Below are 17,212 nucleotides of genomic sequence, written 5' to 3' on the forward strand. Positions count from 1 at the left end.
TTATCGTCTTCCTCTCTGTCTAGGCCCTTCATATTGGATGCCTGCACCGAAAATGCATCCTCCAACCAGAGAATAGGGACCTCCTTACTCTCTCCTGTGGAAGTGATAGTTGCTAAGACAGGCAGCACCACCTCCTGCACCACCGCGGAGAGGGCCATCGGTTGTTGGGGGGGAGGGGCAAGCTCAGAGATGCATGAGCTCCAACATCTTCTCCGTCTGCTCCAACACATTTTGGAAGCCAGTGTTGGTGCAGAGTCTGCATTTGTGTCTTGGAAGGGATCTTCAGTGGGAGGAGGAGTGAAGGACCTGCACCTGGGATGTATGGAACATTGGGGGGGCAAGCACACCCAGGATCAACACAGCGAAGCACCAAACACACAAACCAGGGTGGACATCAATGGCCAGACACACCGCCCACCAAAATGCATGGAGTACCAATAGAGGCTGGCAGACAGGTACAAATGTATAACAGGAGAAGAAGCCAATGAACACTGCTAACCATGAAACAGAACAACAGAGGCCAGTAGTGTGTGGCCAAAGGCTACTGGGGCTCAGCTGAAGCCAACAATGGATGCCCTATTGAGGGTGCCGGGCCTGTCATATCCAACTGAATCAATGTGTGCAGCAAAGCCCAGCTTGCAGCTTCATAAATGTCAAGTAAGGCCAGCTCAAGGGTTAGCATGCTGGAGTGCCTTACACTCCATAGAGCACCTTGAAAAAGTGTCCAGGACAAATCCAGATCCAGAAGTAAAATACACCACCAGGTGCTCAGGCACTGGAATTTGTGCAGACTTGTAGGCTGTGTCATCGGTCCAATTGGACTGTAATAAGAATAAGTACTGTTTGGGCATGAAACTGCAAGGAACAGGCAACATTTATGTTTTGAGCACCCAGGGATCTGTGTGAATGTGCTAAATTGAGAGTTGCAGGGTGGTAAACAGGTGGGTCAGCGATTACTGGAATAGTTCAGGGCTGGAGCATGGACGGTGGCAGAGGTGGTGTCTGCAGACCAAATCTGCCACATTCTCTGACAGCAGACTGGCCCTGGCTATACTGGCTTATGTGCTGGGCTGCTCCTGGGTGTTGTTTGCAAAGTCCATGTTGTGAGGAATGGTGAATTTCCAGTATCAATCCTAGGTTCTATTTGTCTGTTTTTGAGACTTATACATGCAGCAATATTTGAGTTTCAGAGAGAAGTTATTATTTTTAGCTTGGAAAAAATATTAGTTAACCATTTCAAAGACAGTGTTAAACTCTAATGTAATCTACATGTAGAAGAAGAAGAAGAAAAAGAAAAAGAAGACATTCTTGCTTGGATTTAATGCGGTCCCTTTTCCAAATAGAAATGGTGTTCTGTAATCATATCACAATATGTTGGCACTTAACAAAAACCATTACATTGCCATACTCATTCTTTAATAATAATCATATATAATAATAATAATAATAATAATAATAATTATTATTATTATTATTATTATTATTATTATTATTATTATTATTATTATAGTCTTAGTATTTAAGTAAACCATTTGTACAATTAGTAGTAGTAGCAGTAGAATAAATAATTGAACAAGAACACCTAACTAGGATTGATGTAAAAGTATCCTTTTATTTTCGAGACTCTTCAGAGCCCATGCATAATGTGTCTAACCCAGCATGCACAGGGTTATTATTAAATAATATCAAATAAAACAAATAAAATCAAACATAAATTAAGCCTTTGTACCTTATCCCTGCATGCTTTGCTCCACTGTGACTTTTCATCTACTCTCTCACTTTCACTCTTGATACAGGTTTTTGTACGGGTGTTTTTCACTGTGTGGACTGGGATACCACAGTGATAGAAGTTCATTAAGGCGCTGTACAAAAACCATCAAGTGAATATGTGTCTGCTAAATATATGTATATATGTTACAGCAGAGATGCCAAAAGCTTTTTGGTAAGTAACCAAAACATAATCAAGAAAGCATTACTATTTTTTACAGAATGTGTTGTCCTTTTCATGTCTTCATTGTAAGATTCAAAATGCAGTGTCGAAGGGGTAAATGTTTGAAGCAAATTACTTATTCAATTTCTACCCATTCTCTTGGTTTCAGTTTTCCCCCTAGAATAGTAAATGTATACATTTTCATTTGTGAATAAAATATTTAGATTTTTTTTTCCAAATGTTTGTAAACTGCAGTATTTTCAAGGTTTCTTTTTGAAGTAAGATTAAACAAAGTGAATGTTGACAAACTGATTTTTGGAACTGGAACCAAGCTAAATGTCCAACCCAGTAAGTATACATTTTCTGTTATATCCTTATCTATTTTGTAGAACCAACATATAAATGCATACATATAAGAAAGCAAAAAGGACTGAACACATTTGCCAATGTATGATATACAGTTTAACCAAAAAATATACTAGAATTTAAATCTAATTCTGAAGTACTGTAGTTCATGAAGAAAACATTTCCTGAGATTTTTGTGTCAGATAACTGTCAAACCTTGTGCTGAAAACAAAAGTATTTGGTGTACATATACATATATCGTAGTGGACAGATTATAGTGGCAATTTTTCAAGTTCAGATGTGCTGTGGGTTATAGGGATAGCACAACGACACTAACATTTGGAAAAGGAACCCAGCTGTCCGTGGAACCGAGTAAGAGTTTTGCAGTTATGTGCTGTTTTGAAGCTTAGTTAGTTGATGCATGTGTTCTGTCCAATCTTGAAAGTGTAGAGTTACTAGCAATTAATATTGCATGGAGATTCCTATACTTAATTACCGTAAAATATTTCAGATTTATTATCTCAACCTAAAGCATACCAACAAAATATGATGCCTTTTGTTCGACAGAAACAAACCTGCGTTGTGTTGTGTTCAATGCCGTTGTAGGGTGATTAGTTCCTATTTTAGAACACTACTTTCATAAAATCAGAAAAATGCCGTTTCATTTAAAAATATTTCATTTAATTAAAATGCCTTGTTACCAGTTTGGTATGAATGAGGTAACGTTTCATAATAATTTTTAATATGAAATAAGTTAACAAAACAAAACAAAACGAGGCTATAGCCGATAATATTTGTGTTCAGTGCCAACCTGCTGTGATATGCTGAGAGACCATTGATATTTGGAAAAGGGACCATATTGTACGTAAATCCAAGTAAGATATTTTAATCTTCTTTCATCATTCTCTGTAATGTGTATGATTTGTTTTACATATATATTGTGATTGACAAGTAATATCTGTAAAGTAGTTTACATTCTGAATTCCTCATATTAAAATTTTTGTATACTGTCAAAATGATGTGATACTAACGTTAGAACACTTCCGTTAATATTTGGAGAAGGGACAGCATTATCTGTAAATCCAGGTATGACATTCCTCTTATTACTACTACTACTACTACTACTACTACTACTACTACTGCTGCTGCTGCTAATACAACTACTAGTAATAGTTTTTGTTCAGGACTAATATATTGTGATTAGAAGCACCATTGATATTTGGAAAAGGGACCGCATTACACGTAAATCCAAGTAAGATTTCTTCTTCTTCTTCTTCTTCTTCTTCTTCTTCTTCTTCTTCTTCTTCATCTTATTATTATTATTATTATTATTATTATTATTATTATTATTATTATTATTATTATTATTATTATTATAGTTCCATCGTTGAAACCTAAGGTATCCATAAGGTACAAATGCCGAGTAGGCCTATGAGCATGTAATTGTTTTTGTTAATGGCCAACATGTTGTGAACTATGAAACGCTGCCTCTGATATTTGGAAAGGGGACCACGCTATACGTAAACCCAAGTAAGCAATTCTTCTTCTTCTTCTTCTTCTTCTTCTTCTTCTTCTTCTTCTTCTTCTTCTTCTTCTTCTTCTTCTTCTTCTTCTTTTTCTTCTTCTCTTTCATTGTGAAATCAACAATTCACATTTTGATATTGACCACAAATTTTCAATAATAGTAATAATAATAATAGTAATACTATTATCACTATTAATAAAGCGATATACGTCGTTTTTGTTCAGGGCGAATATGTTGTGATATCAGGAGCCATTGATATTTGGAAACGGTACCGTATTACAAGTAAATCCAAGTAAGAATGTCTTCTCTTCTTTATAATAATAATAATAATAATAATAATAATAATAATAATAATAATAATAATAATAATGTTACAATGTGGATATATAGGCGTAATCGTTTTTGTTCAGGCTCAGTATGTTGTGATGTTGATAGAACGGATCCCTTGATATTTGGAAAAGGCACCATGCTATACGTAAATCCAAGTAAGAACGAATCTTCTTCTTCTTCTTCTTCTTCTTCTTCTTGTTATTATTATTATTATTATTATTAATAATAATAATAATAATAATAATAATAATAATAATAATAATAATAGTAGTCGTAGTAATAGTAGTAGTAGTATTTGTATGGATTGCAAAATAATCAGTTCTAAATTTATGACAGTAAAACAGTAAAGTTAATAAAGCTGTGCAATATCGTAAATGTGCCATGAACACATAGTCGTTGTTGTTAACTGCCAACCTGTGGTGATACTTCTGCTGACAAAACTAGACCATTGATATTTGGAAAAGGGACAGCATTATACATCAATCCTAGTAAGGTGTTCTTTTATTATTATGTATTCTACCGCTACTACTACTAATCTTAAAAATGGTTTACCAAAAATACCAATACTAATGCTAATAATAATGCTAATACTTATACTACTAATCATAATCATAATAATAATCATAATCTTAATATACGATTAGAGTATGCCGTAATGGTTTTTGTAAAGTGCCAGCATATTGTGATATGATTATACGACACCATTGCTATTTGGAAAAGGGACTGCATTACACGTAAATCCAAGTAAGAATGTATTAATTCTTCTTCTTCTTCTTCTTCTTCTTCTTCTTCTTCTTCTTCTTCTTCTTCTTCTTCGTGTCTATTACACAACCATTAGTGTTAAACACTGACTTTGGTATGGTTAATTCTAGCTGGTACTGGCTACATTAGATTAGTATATGCGTTTACTCGTACTTGTTGTAAGATTAAACAGAGTGTATAGCTTTGATCCCAGCCAGCGTATGTTATTTGGGAGAGGGACTCAATTACATATACTGCCTGGTAAGTACTTTGTGAGTACACTGTGTTTTGTACTAAATATTGCACCACATATATTTAGTTCATGCCTACATTGTAGTCTGAATGTACAATATTCTATTTAAATTATTAGCTCTCTTAAATTATTAATTGTGTAGAAAGCCAGTGTATCAAACATTGTTGATTCATTAGTGATGTGTAAATTATCCAGCAGTCGTTAAAGGGTCGTACATTATTTCAACTAAATAAAGTTGTACGGCTGCAATGAGCGAGCTGCTATTTAAAAATGGTTTGTAATCTCAAGTGATTTAAACTTTAATCCTGATTGTTTGGATGATGGGTGTGATATGGAGATTAAAAAAAAAAGTCACAAAAGTATAAAGAAACAAAGAAACAAAGTAAATAATTAAGTAACCTCCTCCAGCATAAGTTGCGCAAAGAAATGTGCAAAGAAACGAAATAGTAAAGAGCTATCCAGAAAACGGTTGTTTATTCAATGAGTTGCATAAAAACTGAGCCAGTGTCCTACCTTTCATTTCATATTGTTGTATATAAGAATGATCTTATATTTTTCATCCACAAGCCCTTAACAATTTAATTTGCATAGTAATTAATTTAGATAATGGCAATAACCATGTGTATCACCATGTATATTAATTCTGCTTTTAGTGTTATGTATCTGATATGACAATCAGTCTTCATTATTCTTGGAGCACCCTCAATTCCTAAAGATGTTAGGTTCACAATGTACCTTGTGCTGTAAGCCATACTTCAACATGTTTTAAAATAAAAAGTAAAACAGATAATCTTAAATATTATTTTCTTGGGCTCATGATGAATATCCTAGTAATATTTGTAAAATCGATACGGTTGTAACTTATCTAATTTCATAGCTGTATATGTTATATATGTACAGCTAATTTAGCAATACGTTTCTGTGTTAATATGACATTTTTGTATATTGTAAGTTTGAAGTTATCTAGAACACCTTTCGAAAGACTGATACAAATAATTGATTTGGGCTTCTAAGGTACATACTGCTAAACTCAGGTGACTTATTCATATTGCTCTAGATTTCTTTATAAATACGTTTCCTGCATTCCAAAGTTTACCTGTTTTACTGGAATATCATGAAGATTAAAATTAATTAAATATGGCCTAGACCAAATCCAAACTTTAAACTGCCTACAAATTCCAAATCATACATTTGTAGCCTATCCTATCACATTTTTATTCATAGGCCTAGTAGAAACTGACTTCTGACAGTACATTAAAATGTGATTGTGTACAACTTCATAATTAGGTAAAGGTTTTGATTTGTCCTAGGCAAAATAGAGTATTTCCAAGCTAAATCCACAGGTATCATATACTGACATTTAGTTTGACAAGACCATCACAATACAGAGTAGGGGGAACCGCTAGGTAACTGAACCACTGAAAATACTTGTAAAATAATTAAGTTTCCATGGTGGGACAAAAAATATATTTACATTTACAAAAATAATTGGATTTGACTAGTTCTTCATGTTTATGGTTTATTCTGGAAAGTTTAAATTGTATATGAAGTGCAAACTAAACATTATAAATATTGAACCAAATCCCAATGGATACTTTTTAAGTATCTTTTATTTTTTATATTTTCTTTTGCAGAAACAAAGGACAAAAAACCATCTTTATCTTTAATGGTCCCATATAATGTTACAAAACCTGAGGCATGTCTGGCTTCAGAATTCTTTCCAAGATCCGGAAATATGGTATTGAGTCCAACAGACACAAAGCCTGTAAAGAATGCTCCGTTATCCATGAAGCAGAAGGTTTTTTACTTTGTAGGTATTTCTGAAAATGAAATAGAAAATTGCGAGCTGCAAGAAGTAAAAACAAAAAGAGAAAACACAAATAAACAACCAGGTAAGGTGTATATGTATACTTAATCAATTTATTTTAAATAATGCCATTCAAGTGAATCACTTAATTTATTATACATTGCACATTTTTAAGTTCACATTTACACAATTATTACTTGTTTATTTTGTTGTGTTGCTTTGTCATTTCATAAATTATTATCATAATGTATATAATGTTCAGTAAATCTAATATATTTTTAAGGAATGTTTTTCCTTATAGGGAAAAGCACAAGCTATGAATTTAATTGAAGTGCTACATTTTAATAATCAAATAAATATATGTGTTTTAAATAGTTTGGCTTAGTTGTATGAATTAATTTGTTATTTTTATTTTTTAAAAGCTACGGTCACTCCTCCTGAAGAAGTAAGTTCATGCAATGGAACCAGTCCTAAAACAAGAGATAAAACAGGTATTTTGTGTTTTTATTTAATTTATTTCATATTATATATTAATTAATTAATTATACATTTGTTGAACGCCAATGGACTGGTGTTCCCATCAGGGTGTACCCTGTCTTGTGCCCTGTGCCTGCCAGGTTCAGCTCTGGCTCACTATGATCATGTAATGGATTAAATATTTTGAAAATTGATGGGTGCATGGATGGATAATAGATTTAGAAACTCAAGTACAGTTAATGATACTTAATAGACATAGAGTGTCTGTGAAGTGACTGACTTGGAAAACACCCTAGAAGAGGGGGTGGGCATTTTTTCCACAGTAAAGCTCGCTTGCCTGCTAACTTGTATGCAATGTGCACAAAGTACAAAAAAAACAACAACAGTGCTCCTCCAAAATCTGATGTTCAAATCCATAACTGACATCCAGTAATTGAAGTGATAATTCAAATAATATGATTATTGTGTATTATATTGCAGATTATCCAAAAATAAATTTTGTGACCTTGACTGTTAATGGGCTGAGAATGGTGTTTGCAAAAACAGTGACATTCAATGTATTGATGACGGTCAGAGCCATGGTTTTCTAGGTAAGTTTCTCTCTCTCTCTCTCTCTCTCTCTCTCTCTCTCTCTCTCTCTCTGTAGGTAAATTCAGTTCAATAGCATTCAACAGTTCTGTTTATCCCTTAATAATGAATTCAGTGTAACAAATATGTCACAAACTTTTAACAGGTTAGACAAAAAATACTATCCTATAGTGTATTGGAACTCTCTCTGTGACAAATGAAACAGTGGGTTCCTAAGGGTTAAATACAGCATTCCTTGCCATTAAAGACAACATGCAATTATTATCTACCATTGAATAAACCACTAAGAGGAGAATGGACAGACTCTTCTAAAAGAGAAATATTGTGTTACTGTATGTGAATATATATATATATATATATATATATATATATATATATATATATATATATATATACTTTTTTGAAATAAAAGAGTATTTTCTTTCTAAGGATTATTTTTCTACCTAAAGCAATCCATCACCAAGCATTGCATTGTTAATTTGACCTTGCATGGTCAAATGTCAAAATCATTATAAACATTCTGACATAGATCCAATATATGGTGTATTAAAAAAATAAATTCTGTATATTATTATTATTATTATTATTGTTATTATTATTGACAGATGCATTGGATCAAGAAAGGACAACGCCAGCAGAAGTTAGAGGCAGATTTGATGTTTGGCACTGCATGCAATTGCAGCTGAAAGATGGAATGCACTGTTTCCTTTTTTTTTTTTTTTTTCCATTTTCATTCAAGAGCTTTGGCAGATTTTAAATATAATTTAATAGTTATGCATTCCAAGGCTAAAGCATAATTATAAAATCAAACATGTAGAGGTTTTACTAGTTTTCCTTCTTTTCTTTTTCTTTCCAATTGTATGTTACTGTTTAGATTCCAGAATATACCGTGTATGTACAGTGAAGATAGGATTGGACTGAAGAATGATTGTAGTGCATAGTGTTTTTTTGTTTTGTTTTGGGCATTGTATTAACTTCCATGTTCATTTTCATTATCATTTTGTTTTAGATGTCTGTGTAAGTGTACCTGCATTTTTGGCTCTTTAATAAAATAGCAAAAATAAAGTTGTTCTGCTTTGTATATGTATTGATGTTTTGTTTGTTTTCTTGTTAATTAAATGTATACAGCAAGGAATTAATTTCACAATAGAATTAAACCCTTCTTACTAATTCTTCTTTATAACCCTGTTAACTGTATATGTTTGTATTTCAATGTAGTAAATACAATATGGTGAACAAAAAACTAAAACATCAAAATCATATTTTTTGCAGTTTGGTATACCTTGATTAGAGATATTATTTTAAATATATTTTGAAATATGTGGATATATTGTGGAAAAATTAAAATCAATTAATTGCATTTCACAGCATTTTATATATTTATTTTTACACAGAAAGCAAAATATTTATTAACGTGGAGACATTATTATTTATTTAAGATTTTATTATAATAATTATTATTATTTTCAAGTGATACAATGTTCTAAGTGATGGTACTATTAAACCCTTGAGGTACAAAGCAATTAATCTAATATGGAAGGCAAGGGGAATTAATATCTGAAAATCATAAAGAAAGAGAAGCTGACTTGAAAAGACTAAACATTCACATAAAAAATGTAATTACAGTTATGATAAAAACTAAAGCCCTTACATATGTATAGCTTACTGCTGAAGGGTAGGGTATTTACATATGAATTATACTAAAAAAAATAGAATATTGAAAGCTGAATGCCATCCTTAAACAGTTTTCAGAAAAATCAGCTTGAATTCATTGAATTGTCTTTACATTTCATGGTATATACTTTTCAAAGGTACTGATCACTGCACTTTAATTTTCTTTTTAATTTTCTTCAAAGTCTTAAAGAAAATACACCCACACAATTCAGCTAAACAACCCCAAAGATGAGAAGAAAAATAGTGATATAAATCTAAAATACAGCTTGGTTTCCGAGAACAGGAAGCGATTCGTTGCTCGAGTGGTTTCAGCAGTTACATGTTGTTGCACCACAACTCTATTAACCCATCTGCCCCTCACACCCCTATTTGTCTTTGGTTAGGTTTCAATAGAAAATACTATTAATTTATGTAAGTTACAAAAAATAAAAAATAAATACATGAAATAATCTAAGCAACATAAATGGTGTTTGTAAAACTACGTAAGTTGCTTTGGAAATGGGCAATTGCAAAATTACTTTATTACTACTACTACTACTACTACTACTACTACTACTACTACTACTACTACTTTTATTAAAACACATACATTAATAAAGAAAGAAAGAAATAATTAACTAAATAAATAGATACCATCAACAATGAATCACAATTTAAAGTTCATACAGGTAAAAAACACATATTTCCAACAATACTTTTGTTTTAAAAACTGAAGGTCTTCACTGTGACTCACAGTTCATAAGTACATCTTGCTGCTCCAGTGCTTCAAGGGTCCAGACAGTGCAGGACCAGCGCTGGATGTATACTGTCTTCCCATCTTTTTAAATATATATTTATTTCCATTATCCATTGTTTTTATTTTAAAATTAGTTTTTAATATATATATTGTATACTTATATATATATATATATATATATATATATATATATATATATATATATATTTACACACAACATTTTAAAACACACTTCCAACTGTTCAATTTGAATAAATGAAAAGTATACCACTTGATTTCTGACTTTGTCTACTATTGTGTTATTATTATTATTATTATTACACTTACAACATGCAAAACAAAGTGCAAAAATACAGTTAAGTAAAGGCATCAAACATTTCAAATTAAATTGATATAAAACATAGCAATTCAAAATATAATACATTTTACAACTTCAACTTTACACAGGGAAGTACAGTAAGTGAGGTCCTACATCCTGGACGGTGAAAGCTAAGTGCTGTCAAGATGTAGGGTCACAGACAAGGGCTACAGGAAAGGGAGCAAGGAGGAAAACAAAAACACAAGAAGCATAATAAAACTGTGAAGTGCTATCTAACAGGGATTAAAAGGACTAACATTACAAGAACTGTCTGAAAAGATGTGTAAGTGCCAGAAGGAGGTCAAGGACTCTTCTCTTTTGACTTCGGTGGGCAGGTCGTTCCACCATCTAGGGGCCAGGGATGAGAAGGAGCGGCTCTGGAGGAAGGAGAGTGGAGAGGAGGCAGAGTTAGTCTTCTGACAGCAGTAGGTGAGGGTCAGTGTCTTGAACTGAATGCGTGCCGGTATCGGGAGCCAGTGGAGGGAGCGGAGCAGTGGAGTAGCGTATGCGAATCGGGGCAGAGAGAATACCAGACGAGCCGCAGAGTTCTGGATGAGCTGGAGCGGCGGGTAGTGGATGCAGGCAGGCTGGCCAGGAGTGAGTTGCAGTAGTCCAGGTGGGAGAGGACCAGTGACTGGACGAGTAGCTGAGTCGAGTAGTCGGTGAGGAAGGGACGGATTCGGCGTATGTTGCTCAGGAGTCAGAGAGCTGACAGAGGACCGCCCGCTCGAGAGTCTTTGAGAGGAAGGGAAGTAGGGAGACAGGGTGGTAGTTCTGAGGAGAGGTGGCGTCGAGGGTTCGTTTCTTGAGGAGTGGGATGACAGCAGCTTGTTTTAATGCAGAGGAGAAACAGCCAGAGAGGAGGGAGGAGTTGAGGAGGGAGGAGATGAAGGGGAGAAGATCAGGAGCGGTCGCTTGGAGGAGGCGAGAAGGGAGAGGGTCCAGGGCACACATTGTAGGTTTGTGATGTAGGAGGAGAGCAGAAACTTCAGCATCTGAGAGAGTTGAGAATGAAGAAAAGGAAGCTTGATCAGTGGGAGGTTTGGGTGTGATGGGAGAGGAGGGGGGACTGTTGAAGAGCCTGCGGATGTCTGCAATCTTGGAGGAGAAGAAGGAGAAAAATCATCAGCAGTGAGAGATGGGGGAGGAGGAGGGGGAGGGGGGGCAAGGAGGGAGGAGAAGGTGGAGAAGAGTTTGCGGGGCTTGTTGACAGTGGATTCGAAGAGTGATTGGAAGTAAGACTTCTTGGCTGAGGTGAGTGAGGAGGAGAATGTGGATAGTAGAGATCGGTAGACTTCGAGGGCAGCTGGGAGATTGGACCTTTTCCACTTCCATTTGGCGGCAGTGGAAAAGGACCAACATCCCAGCTGTTATAGAATGATATGTATGATACTACGCTAATCTCAATAATACAAATCTGCAAACACACACAAAAAAAAATGTGATTTGAGAGAACACATATTAATGATAAAAAAAAATATATATATATATATATATATATATATATGTGTGTGTGTGTTAGAATGTGAACTGGAGACCACAGAATTATATCACAAAAAAGAAAATTGGTTAAAACATTACATAGCTAAAACATAACTAAAAACTGTTTTTGTGGAATAAAACTCATAAAGCTCATTTCTCACCGGCAGGTAGGAAACTGGAAACTGGAAGCTGGAAGCTGGAAACTGGTAACTGGACGAGAGAACAAACAAAGAAGAGAACCTGACCTGGTAATGAACTCTTGCTTATGGACTTCGACTACTCTTTGGATTACTTGCTGTATGTCTTGTGTCTGACTTATTAGCCTTTAGAGAGGGACTTGTTTTCATGGTTTAGTTAGGCTCAACCAGGAGCTAGGGTTTGGTTTTTGTTTTGTTTTCATTTATCACTGCACTGTAAATAATAAATAATAATAATACATGGACAAAGCTGCATTGGAAGATCTACTGTGCCGCAAGCATGGCAGAAACCAGTCTGCACCTGGATGAGCAGAAGCGCCTGAATTCAGAATTGCTGGTGGGCAGTAGGATGTTTGCCAACCAGCCCACTGACACCATACCACAGAGAGCCCAGGAGGATGAGCAGACCCAACAGGTCCTGATTTGCCTCTTCTGCATTGGAAGGGCCATGAGGAAGCCTGGTGCCTATAAGAAAAGGGGAGGGGCTTGATGGTGCCGCCCGTGTCCCCAGTGCCAGTAAGGGAGGAAACAGTGTGTGGAAACAGTGGCAATGGAAGAAAGACTTTGTGTGCTAGCATACCTGTACATAAATAAATACCTAAATACATAAATACCTAAATTATGGAGATGCTATTCATGCATTCAGGTATCTCAACAATAGATTTGCATTCACCTAGAAAATCCAGCATCAGAAACAGCTCATTTCCAATGAAAACACATATTTCTAGCTGGTCCACAAATCAAGAATTGTGTATCCTCTCCCAAATCAATTACAGAACAAAGAGATGTTTGAATCAAAATCTGATTTTGAGCTTAGTTTTTATACCTCGAAATGACTCACACATTTCAGGTCTCCAATTTTCAAATTTTACTGGAGGAGGCCCCCCCACACACCACAGTCAACTGTTCATGCTGATTTGCCCTCAGTTTGGCCCCCCTCTCTGTGAATTCCTCGCTATGCCACTGTGTGGATATATATGGTAAATAAATGAATTATACAATATTGTAATTATATTTGTATTGAATGTTTTGATTGCTATTTTATTAAGCACAATTTAATGCATGGCAGACTTATTCTTCCCAAGTCATTTATTTGGATTAGTACAGCAGTTTCTACTACTACTACTGTCCCATTACTCACTCCTTCATCCTCTGCAATCCAGTTTCCACACAGCTCACTCCACTGAGACTGCTCTCCTACCAGTCACTGACTCTCTCGGCTGTGCTAAGGCAGCCTCCCTCTCCTCAGTACTAATCCTTCTTGATCTCTCTGCAGCGTTTGACACTGTCAATCACTCCATCCTCCATTCCTGCCTCGCTGACCTTGGAATCTCTGGAACTGCTCTCGTCTGGTACTCCCCCTACCTCAACGACTGAACCTACCAAATGACATGGCGAGGTTCTTGTCCACACCTCAACCTCTCCTCAAAGGTGTACCTGAAGGCTTCATCCTAGGCCCCCTCCTGTTCTCTCTGTTCATACGCTCCCTGGGCCCCCTCATCGCATCCCATGGTTTATCCTACCATATCTATGCAGATGATGCCCAGATCTTCCTGTCTTTTCCACTCTTCTGACCCCCTCTTCCCCTCTCACATCTCTTCCTGTTTGCCAGCTATTTTCGCCTGGATGCACTCACACCACCTCAAACTCAGCATCTCCAAATCTCATGTGCTCTTTTCCCCCCCTCCTTCTCACCTTCTGCTGAATTCTCCATCTCAATTCCCTTGGAATCTGCAACACTCTCTTCCTCTTCTTCCTGCACTCTCCTATACATCATCACAGATACTTCCTGAGCAACATTCACAAAATATAACTTAATCTCTGCCTACTCGACTCAGCTGCTCAACAAGTCACTGGTCCGCTCCTGCCTGGACTGCTACCCACCCGCTCCAGCTCATCCAGAACTCTGCGGCTCATGTGGTATTCTCTCTGCCCCGATTCACACATGCTACCCCACTGTTCTGCTCCCTCCACTGGCTCCCAATATTGGCTCACAGTCAAGACATTGACCCTCACCTACTGCTGTCTCAACCACACTGCACCTCTACCTTAGACCCTCATCTCTCCATATATTCCCTCCAGACCTCTCCAGTCTTCCTACACCAGAAGATTAACTCTGCCTTTTCTCCAGTCCATTTCCTCCAGAGCCTGATCCTTTTCATCCCTGGGCCCTAAGTGGTGGAATGACCTGAGCACCTTCCGGACATTATTCAAGACACATCTTTTCAGACTGTACCTGCAATTTAGTTCTTTATTCCCCTGTGTAGCTCAGCTCTCCTGTAAAATTGCACATACTGCTTGCTTTTGCATTGCTAGTATTGTTTATTTTGATGTTCCCTATGCCCCCTTCCCCTTAGCTCTTAATTATGACTTCACACCTTCTCTACACTTATTGGCTATTACAATCTAGGATGTAGGACTTGTAATTTGTATTAACTGTATATGTTCCTATGCACTTGTGTAATTTTGAACTTATTACTGTGTTATTGCACTTTTGTAATGTTCTTATTTTGTACGTTGCCCTGGATAAGAGAAGAAGAAGAATGTCAAATGAGTATCCACATTTAGTTTGGACCTTTTATTTTATGTATTTATTTATTTGTGTTAAAACTCAAGTTCAATTACAAATTAAGAATGCCCAAATTAAAACTATGTATGTACATGCAACCTGATATATGTATGACGAAAATTGTCATTTAAAAAAATAAATCATACTGAAATAAAACAAAGAAAAGCTGTATCATCAAAGCTATACCAGAAACTTGCATTAAAGCTTTTAAAATCTAACACCAGTTTAGTATATCACTTCGTTTTGACTGGTAGTTTTTGTATACATTTCTGTTTATGTTACCAATCTGTTTCAGTTTTGCCTCTTATACGTCGCTGTATATTTTGTGTTCATGTTTTTACATTCAGCTTATAAAATGTTTAATTTAAATTTCTTTATTTGCCGTATTGTTAAAAAATAACTCGATTTTGCCACCCACCGTGTAATCCCAGTACTGCGCTATGATAAATAAATACATTCAAATGTATTTGCGAATATGTAAACAGAAGTAGGCCTGCAGCTATAGTAGTATTTTGTTTCAAACCTGTATGTATGCAAATACAGTTTCTACTGGGTTTTTCATGTCTTATGAAACATAAGTAAGGTTTAAATGTTAGACCTGTTAAAACAAGTCCCGAAATCTATCGTGAATTGATGAAAAGGCAGTAAAAAATAATAATAATCAATTCTGATAACAGCAAAAACTCTTATACAATCTTATCTCAAAGCATTTCCTTAACATAGCTTATTAATCTGGTAAACGTGAAACATTAATAATTAAAAGTAAAAAAATATGTGGCCATTAGCATTCATAATAATAGGATAATTATGACGATTATTTTATTTGTAGACGCCTATGGTTTACTTGGAATTGTTACAATGTAAAAAAAAGTGATGTAAAATGTACAGTAACTTATTGGCAACAGAGATACCAGTATGTTACTGTCATTATTACTGTCATTACTATAGGAGTTGCTGTAAATTGTCATACTGTACATTTTACATACTTACTGTAAATATCCCAGTATATTATTGAGGGAAAAATGTAAGAGTTACTGCTTTATTAATGCTGTATAGATAAAAGACTTTGGGAAGTCCCGACTTTTCACCTTTGCTTCCGTGTTTAGCTTTTTATCTTTCCTTAGCTCATTTCACACGTGGCACTGAGAGAGCTGTCCAGCTTCAAACCATTCACTGTTGCACAGGAGACATTCATGTCAAACCCACTGAGACAAAGACCCGCACTGCCGAAGATACGATCATGTATTTACATTCATGGATGCATCCCCGAGGCAAATATCAATTCCTTATTGTTCTTAAATCATGACTAATGATACTGCAAAATCTGTCATCATTAAGTTCCATATGTATCTGCATCGCAGCCGAACTGTCAGATATATCGAGGCGGAGATGTGGCCATTGCAGTGTTTCCACGACTCACATTTCTTCTCATGTTGCCTCGGTCCGCTCGTTAACTAGCAATGCTATTCACAAACATTTTGAGCCAGGGTGGTCAGAACCGGCCACATAGGAAGGTTTGAGGGCCGAATAATTGAGACGACATCTGAGACACCTGCCATGTTTGGGTTCAACGTGTACAGCGGTTTCACGACCATGCGTCACTTGCGGTCACCTACAAAAAGTAATTTGTGCCACTTCAGTCACAAATGTATGACGTTTGATGGTAGCCAAATACTTCACCAATTTCAAACTATGACTTTTGATTGATATTACTTAATGAAGTGGCACAAATGACTTTTTGTAGGTGACCGCAAGTTATTATTATTATTATTATTATTAGTAGTAGTAGTAGTAGTAGTAGTAGTAGTAGTAGTAGTAGTAGTAGTATTAATAATATTATTATTACAGTTTGTGAGCGTTAAAGTACAGATAATTCCTAGTGTATTCCCTTCAAACAATCAAACCCCGCTTCTTCAAAAGAAAATAAATAAACGGTTTTTGTTCAAAGAATGATACTTTCTGTATCATTGTGTCTTAAGCCACAGTAATACAATCCAGTATCACTCAGATGAGCATCTGATATAGTTAGAGGAAAACTTTTCGCCGAGTTAGGTTGGGGTGCCGAAAATCTTCCTTTTGCGAAATCCGATTCTTTCATTCTGCTGTTATCTCTGTAAAGAATAAACTGGATGTGGCCGGCTGGATTTTGTCGATACCAGTAGAGGTCCGGATTTGACGAGCTGCTTTCATAACTACATGA

General features: G+C 35.6%; 2 protein-coding genes across 2 annotated transcripts in view; both read left to right on the plus strand.

Annotated features, from left to right (window-relative positions):
* LOC136767388 (T cell receptor alpha chain MC.7.G5) overlaps positions 1-17,212 on the plus strand; it is a 143,012-nt gene that overhangs the window by 53,918 nt on the left and 71,882 nt on the right. The window lies entirely within an intron of this gene.
* trdc (T-cell receptor delta constant) lies at positions 4,200-9,083 on the plus strand. The gene is made up of 5 exons (XM_066721651.1): positions 4,200-4,285; positions 6,759-7,016; positions 7,354-7,422; positions 7,889-7,998; positions 8,602-9,083. The coding sequence occupies exons 1-4, from the start codon at positions 4,267-4,269 to the stop codon at positions 7,996-7,998; spliced, it is 456 nt and encodes a 151-aa protein (XP_066577748.1). The 5' UTR covers positions 4,200-4,266; the 3' UTR covers positions 8,602-9,083.

The sequence above is a fragment of the Amia ocellicauda genome, chromosome 14 (assembly GCF_036373705.1).
Source record: "Amia ocellicauda isolate fAmiCal2 chromosome 14, fAmiCal2.hap1, whole genome shotgun sequence".
Classification (NCBI taxonomy): Eukaryota; Metazoa; Chordata; class Actinopteri; order Amiiformes; family Amiidae; genus Amia; species Amia ocellicauda.